Source organism: Streptopelia decaocto, assembly GCF_964273445.1.
Source record: "Streptopelia decaocto genome assembly, chromosome: 13".
Classification (NCBI taxonomy): domain Eukaryota; kingdom Metazoa; phylum Chordata; class Aves; order Columbiformes; family Columbidae; genus Streptopelia; species Streptopelia decaocto.
The window spans coordinates 4,934,808-4,940,870 of record NC_138668.1 but is presented as its reverse complement, the minus strand read 5'-3'; the positions used below and the strand labels follow the sequence as shown (position 1 = coordinate 4,940,870).

At 60.7% G+C, this 6,063-nt stretch overlaps 2 protein-coding genes across 2 annotated transcripts in view; one reads left to right on the top strand and one right to left on the bottom strand.

The window, feature by feature from the left end:
• Positions 1-218: 218 nt before the first annotated feature.
• GRAP (GRB2 related adaptor protein) lies at positions 219-5,118 on the top strand. Its single transcript, XM_082064414.1, has 5 exons — positions 219-404; positions 1,562-1,659; positions 2,862-2,984; positions 4,375-4,543; positions 4,778-5,118. Exons 1-5 carry the CDS (start codon positions 327-329, stop codon positions 4,961-4,963), a joined length of 654 nt encoding a protein of 217 aa, XP_081920540.1. The 5' UTR covers positions 219-326; the 3' UTR covers positions 4,964-5,118.
• A 747-nt stretch (positions 5,119-5,865) lies between these two features.
• Positions 5,866-6,063, bottom strand: part of SLC5A10 (solute carrier family 5 member 10) — a gene marked incomplete at its 3' end in the record, with an annotated part of 37,554 nt that continues 37,356 nt past the window's right edge. The window contains exon 14 of the mRNA XM_082064604.1: positions 5,866-6,032. Within this exon, the coding sequence (XP_081920730.1) occupies positions 5,866-6,032 (167 nt within the window). The remainder of the gene's footprint in view (positions 6,033-6,063) is intronic.

Here is a 6,063-nt window from a genome sequence, read left to right as displayed (position 1 = left end):
CTGCCCAACACCGCTGCCCATGTCCCACCCCAGCCAACACTTTGGGGTCCTTTTACAGTTGGAGCCCCTCGCATCTGGGTGGAATAACACAGCTCCCCCTCCCACCTCCCAGCACATCTGGGCAGCTGTGCCCGATCGCGTGGCGCTCACCGTTTCGTCCCGGCAGCACTGACATCAGCACGGCTTCCTGCCACCGTCACCACCACGCTGCGCTCATCCCGTACCCCACAGCCCCACACTGCGGGGCAGCAAGCCCCAGGCAGTCCCCCACCCCAGCACGGTGACGCCCCTGGGACCCTCACCACCGCCCAGTGACAGCCAGTGCCATGGAGTCAGTGGCTCTGTACAACTTCCAGGCGACGGAGAAAGACGAGCTGCCCTTTCAGAAAGGGGACACCCTGAAGGTATGGGGAGCAGAGGGGTCACGAGCCATGGTGGGGTGGGTGCTGCTGATTTGGGGGACAGAGAGGGCACATGGAATGGGGTGACACTGGTGCCTTCATCGCATGTGGCTTTGTTGCCTCTTTGGGGCTTTCTGTGTGGTTTAAGGAGCCATCCCTGAGGTTTTCGGGGTGCCGAAAACCCACCCAGCAGTGGTGGGTACCATTTGTCTGTGCCACCAACCACACCTCTGAAGAAGTCCCACCTGGGACAAGGCACGTGGCCTCCCTGGCCATTGGTGCCACCAGCTGTGCCCTGCGGCAGCCCCCGAGGGCTGGGACACGTTTTCCTTGCCCCTCAGCGGCACCGGGGAGCTGCAGGGACCATGTGCCCACCCAGGTGCTGGCATTGGGACGGGCTCTCAGATGCCAACCTGGCATCCCAAAGAGCTTCAAGGGGGCTCAAAACATCCCTCAACACACCCCCAGGGCACTGTGGCCCTGCAGTTGGGACAAGGGCACCCGCTCCCTGCCACTCTGCCTGGCCACTCATCCTTCCCTGCAGGGCTGATGCCGAGATGCTGGTAGCTCCTCCTGGACCCCGAGCACCCAGGAGCCCACGACAGATGCACCAAGCCCCGGGGAGGCCAAGGACACAGCCTGGCTGTAACCCAGGGCCCCAAACCCGCCGTCATGCCCGTCCCTGCCTCCCCGGCGTGTTTTCCCCGGTGCTGTGCCGCGGGGTTTCAGATCCTGTTTGCACAGCTGTGCCGGGCCCCTGCGGGGGAGGCTGGAAAACAGTGCCACGCGGAAGCGAGTGTCAGCACCCCTTGCTCGCAATGGGGCATGTCCTCCCATGCAGAACCCAGCTGTCACCACCCCGGGGGGACACAGGGGGCTGGCTGCCACCCCAGTTCCTCCAGGGACAGATTTTACCCCCTTCCCTGGCCAGGGGTTTGGGGCACCAGTGGGCACCCCCCAGAAACCATGGTGAGCCAGACCAACCGTGAGCCAAGCTCTGTACAGGTCCCCCCATACCATGTCACCTTTGTCAGAGCCCACTTTTCCCCAGGTTTCAGTGGGGAACGTGGGGTCTAGGGCAGCAGTGGGGATCCCGCTTGTCCACTCTCCCATGGGGACAGTGGCTGGGCTGACACCTCCCTGCTCCTCTCCTGCCTTAGATCCTCAACATGGAAGATGACCAGAACTGGTACAAGGCTGAGCTGTATGGCCGCGAGGGCTTCATCCCCAAAAATTACATCAAGGTCAAGCCGCACCCGTAAGTGCCATCCCGTGGGGATGGGGGATTCGCAGCCCCGCTCTGGTAGCACCCACTGGCACCAGGATGCCCTCTCCCACCACCCAGGCAGCAATTCCAATGGTGCATCCCAATGCCCAAAGGTCTGTCACAAGCCAGGGTAGTCCCACATGTGGGGAAACCGAGTCACAGAGCCACGGGGTCTGCCTGTTGGGTCACTCTGCCATTGCCAACACTGCCAGGGGAGACAGGAGGCAGCAACGTGCCCATGTCCCCCCAGCACACAGAAATTCAACCCTCACACCGGGCTGCCCGCTAAATAAATGATAACTGGGGAACAACAAAGCGTTATGGGATTATGACTGCATTAGGCACAATCCTATTACCATGTTATTAAAGCCCAGCATAATCCATCCCTGCTTTCACCTATGTTTTATGTATCATTATCCCCTGGTAAATCACATTTAAATGCCATCGCAAAACCTGCTCAGGGCTGTGGCTGGGGAGCGGGAATGTGTGGGCTCAGGGCAGCCTGGGGCAGATCCCGTGGCCTCCCCAGTGTCGGTGGACTAACCAGGACGGGCGAGATGCAGCTTCTGCCCTGCAGCACCTGCGGGGATGGCACCGGGAGATGCTCTGTGCTAAAGTCCGTGATTGATCATACAGGGGACAATTTTAACAGGTAGCAGAAGGTGTCTGTGGGCGGGGGCTCCCAAATTCACAGGGACTCTGTTCCTCCACCTCGCTCTGGCAGCTGTCGGCAATGCAGGCAGGAAGGGTTTCATCCTGATTTTCTGCTCTTCAGCCCCTCCCACATACATAGCATGTGGCAGGGCTGTTCCCACAGGGGGTACATGGGACGTGGGGACAAGTGTGGGGACAGGCAGCAAAGTGAAGGACGAGGTCTGTGATGTGGGGAGCCAGGTGACAGGATGCGGTCGCAGCTGTCGGTGATGCTGCACGAACCCTGCGTGGGGACACGTGAGCACCCGCAGCACCCTGCTGTCCCCCCATCTCCGCCAAAATGCTGTGACAAATTGGGGGTGGAAGGGAAGGGAGAAGCCGCTGCTGGTGAGTCACAGCCCTGTGGAGTGCCCAGTAGGGATCTCACTCCCACCTACACCAGGGCTCTCGGTACCTCCATCCCATGGGGTGAGCATGTGGCACCGGGGTGTCCCGGGGTGTCGGGGGGTGTCACATGTCTGAGCCCGGTGTCCTGGCAGGTGGTACGCGGGCAGGATCTCCCGGCAGCTGGCAGAGGAGCGGCTCCTCCAGCGCCAGCACCTGGGAGCCTTCCTGATCCGTGACAGCGAGAGCAGCCCAGGGGAGTTCTCCATCTCCGTCAAGTAAGTGGCCGTGGGACATGGATGGACAGATGGTGGGGTGAGCAAGGGTCCCCTGCAACCCCCACTTTGGGATCTAAGGCATCAGGCCACCCTTGTGTGTGCTCCCCGACATGGAACTGGGGAAGGGACAAGCTCCCTGCCCCGGCCGCCTCAAAGTGGCTGGGGGCTTTGGAGCTGTGTCCCCGGCACATCCAGGCACAGCCTCACACAAGGCCTTCCTCCGCTTTCTCTCCTTTCTCTCCTTCCTTTTTTTGCTCCTCTTCCTCTCTTTCCTCCCTTCCGCAGCCTCACGCTCCACCTCCGTCCCCACCATTTCCTGCCTGCACCCTGCCCACACCCTGCCTGCACCGCTGCTCTGCATCGCTGCCGGGGTCCCTCACTGGGGTGCCCCTAAATCCAGCCATGTGGGTAACGCTGGGGCTCAGCTGCCAGCGCAGCCTGGGAGACATGACCTGGAGGAACAAGGTGCCCAGAGCATCCCCAGGGACGAAGGGCTGCAGCATCCCAACGCCACAGGGACGATGATTTTGACATCAGCACCCTGGGCTGTACAAAGGCAGAACCATGTCCCCAGGGCTCACACCCCACTGCTGCCCCTTCCCTGCCCAGGGCTGGGGTGGCAGGAGCTGGCCCCAGGCCAGCTGGGCACTTTCTCATGCTGCTTAATCTCTAAGCATTTAAGGAGGTTCTTGCCCATAATGAAAGGGAGGAGTGTTCTGCCATGCGTCACCAGCGTGGCTGGGTCCCTGCCCTTGCCTGGGGGCCTGGCAGCAGCGGGTCCTCACAGGGTCTTCACCCAGCCCTGCATTGTGGGGGGACCCCAACCTGCCACCCCCAGGTACACACCGAGGGGGTGGTAAGGGACATCCCAGCCTGCCCCGTCCTCCTGTGGCTTGGGGATCCCTGGGGTCACAGGGGATTCGGGAGCCTGAGCCCAGCCTTTGCAGTTTCCTCCCCTATGTGCCGAGCTGAGACCTGCAGCTCTCATCACACTTTTCTCACAGATGTCCCATAGTTGTTTCCTGGTCAAAGCCACCTGTCCTGCATGTGGCTGGTGCTCTGCCAGCCCTGACCCCACAGGTATTCCACCGTCCCAGGCTCTGAGCTCCCTCTGTGTGTGGGATGAGCTGTGTCAGGTCTCAGCTCCTTGCATGCTGGGGACAGTCACCCACTACCTCGCTAGCAGGGCCAGGAGTGACCCCAGTGCCACCGTCACCCCTGGCCATGGCATTACAGCTGCAGGGGGACCTGTGGGCACAGCTGTACCCCCCACAGCCCCTCCAGATCCCCAGATCAGTGAGCGGCCCCTGGGCTTTGCTTGTGATGCTGGAAGGGGGTTGGTTGCTGCCCCCATCCTGCAGCCGTGGTAACATCCATTCTCCTCCTGCAGCTACGGGCAGGACGTCCAGCACTTCAAGGTGCTCAGGGAGAGGAATGGCAAATATTTCCTCTGGGAGGAAAAGTTCAACTCCCTGAACGAGCTGGTGGATTTCTACAGGACGACCACCATCGCCAAAAAGCAGCAGATTTTCCTCCGGGATGAGGACCAGACCCAGGAGGTAACTGTCAGGGGATGGGGCTGTGCTCGAGGTGATGTTGAACATTTCCCCAGCTCCCATCTCCCATCCTCCAAGAGACACCCCAGGTACCCCCTCACCCTGTGCCCTGGTCCTTGCTACGTGGTGGCACAACCCTGTCACACTGGGGACTCAAGCAGTGCGACCCAGTGCAGAGGGGCTGGTAGATGGGGGCACCTCTCCCCCCGCCAACCCCTGCCCTTGACTTTCCTCCAGGTGAGGAGACCCAAATTCGTGCAAGCCCAGTTTGACTTCTCAGCCCACGACGGCTCCCAGCTGCCCTTCTTCCGCGGGGACATCATCGAGGTCCTGGACTGCCCCGACCCCAACTGGTGGCAGGGGAAGATCTACGGGCGCGTCGGCCTCTTCCCCCGCAGCTACGTCCACCCCATCCACAAGTGACGGGAGCACCGCAGCCCCCGCTGCCCCCACTCACCGGAGCTGCTTTGCGCCCACACACAGACCACACGTCCCTCCGTCCCCACGAACGGTGACTGTCCCAACACTGGGGCTGCTGACGCACGTGGTCCCGGTGCTGCGTAGGCTGTGCCGTTGGTACAGTGATCTCCATCCAGGGGCTGCCTGGCTCCCAGCACCCCAAAACATCAGCCTTGGCTCTCTGTGCTGCCCGCAACGCAGGAGACCCCAATGGTCCCAGCGCAGGCATCGCCTCTGGCTGTGGGTGCTCTCCGGAGTGGGAGCACAGAGCATTGAACTGGGGCCATAAAAACTTATCTGAAGCCATGACCCAGCAGGGTGGCAGCAATGGAGGGGACAAGCACCTGTGCCCCAAACCTTGGCTCCTCTCCGGACCCTGGAAACGAGGCCCCAGGTAACACTGCAGAGGGGTGTGGGGGTTCAAGGCTGGTCTGGGGAGATTCAGTCCTGCCAGTGCTGTTCATAGCTGCAAATTGTGGTTTTTGTTTTAATATTATATTTTTATTTAGAGCTAGTAAAACATGTTTGAGTGACACCCTTGAGTGTGGCTGCTGCTTTTTCAGCGCCACCACAGTGGTCCTGTGACCACGTTCACTGCTTCGCTGTGGTTTTCCTTCCCCTGCAGCCCCATTCGCCCACCCCAGTACCTTCCCCAGACTCCTCCTGGGGACTCACTGACCCTACAAATGCCCACACACACACCTCACAACCCCCTGGGATGCATTCAGAGTCTTTGACGCTGAGAACGCCCAGTGGATTTAAACATCCCATGTCCCAGATGTGACAAATAAAAACTATCACCCAAATCCCCATTTCTTCCCTTCTCTCCCAGCACCTTTCCCACCTGCCGGGGCTCTGGCAGGCCACTAGGCAAAATAGGCATAGCAGAAAATATTGACACACATCAGGATAACAGCATTGATGGCGCAGATGCGGGCCCAGAACGAGGGCTCTGTGGGGTCCCCGAGGGCCACAACTGGGGGTCTCTCAGGCTTTGATGGCTGCTGGCTGCCTGGGGTGGCTGGGCAGGAACCTGGCACAGAAAGATGGCAAGTGTGGGGGAC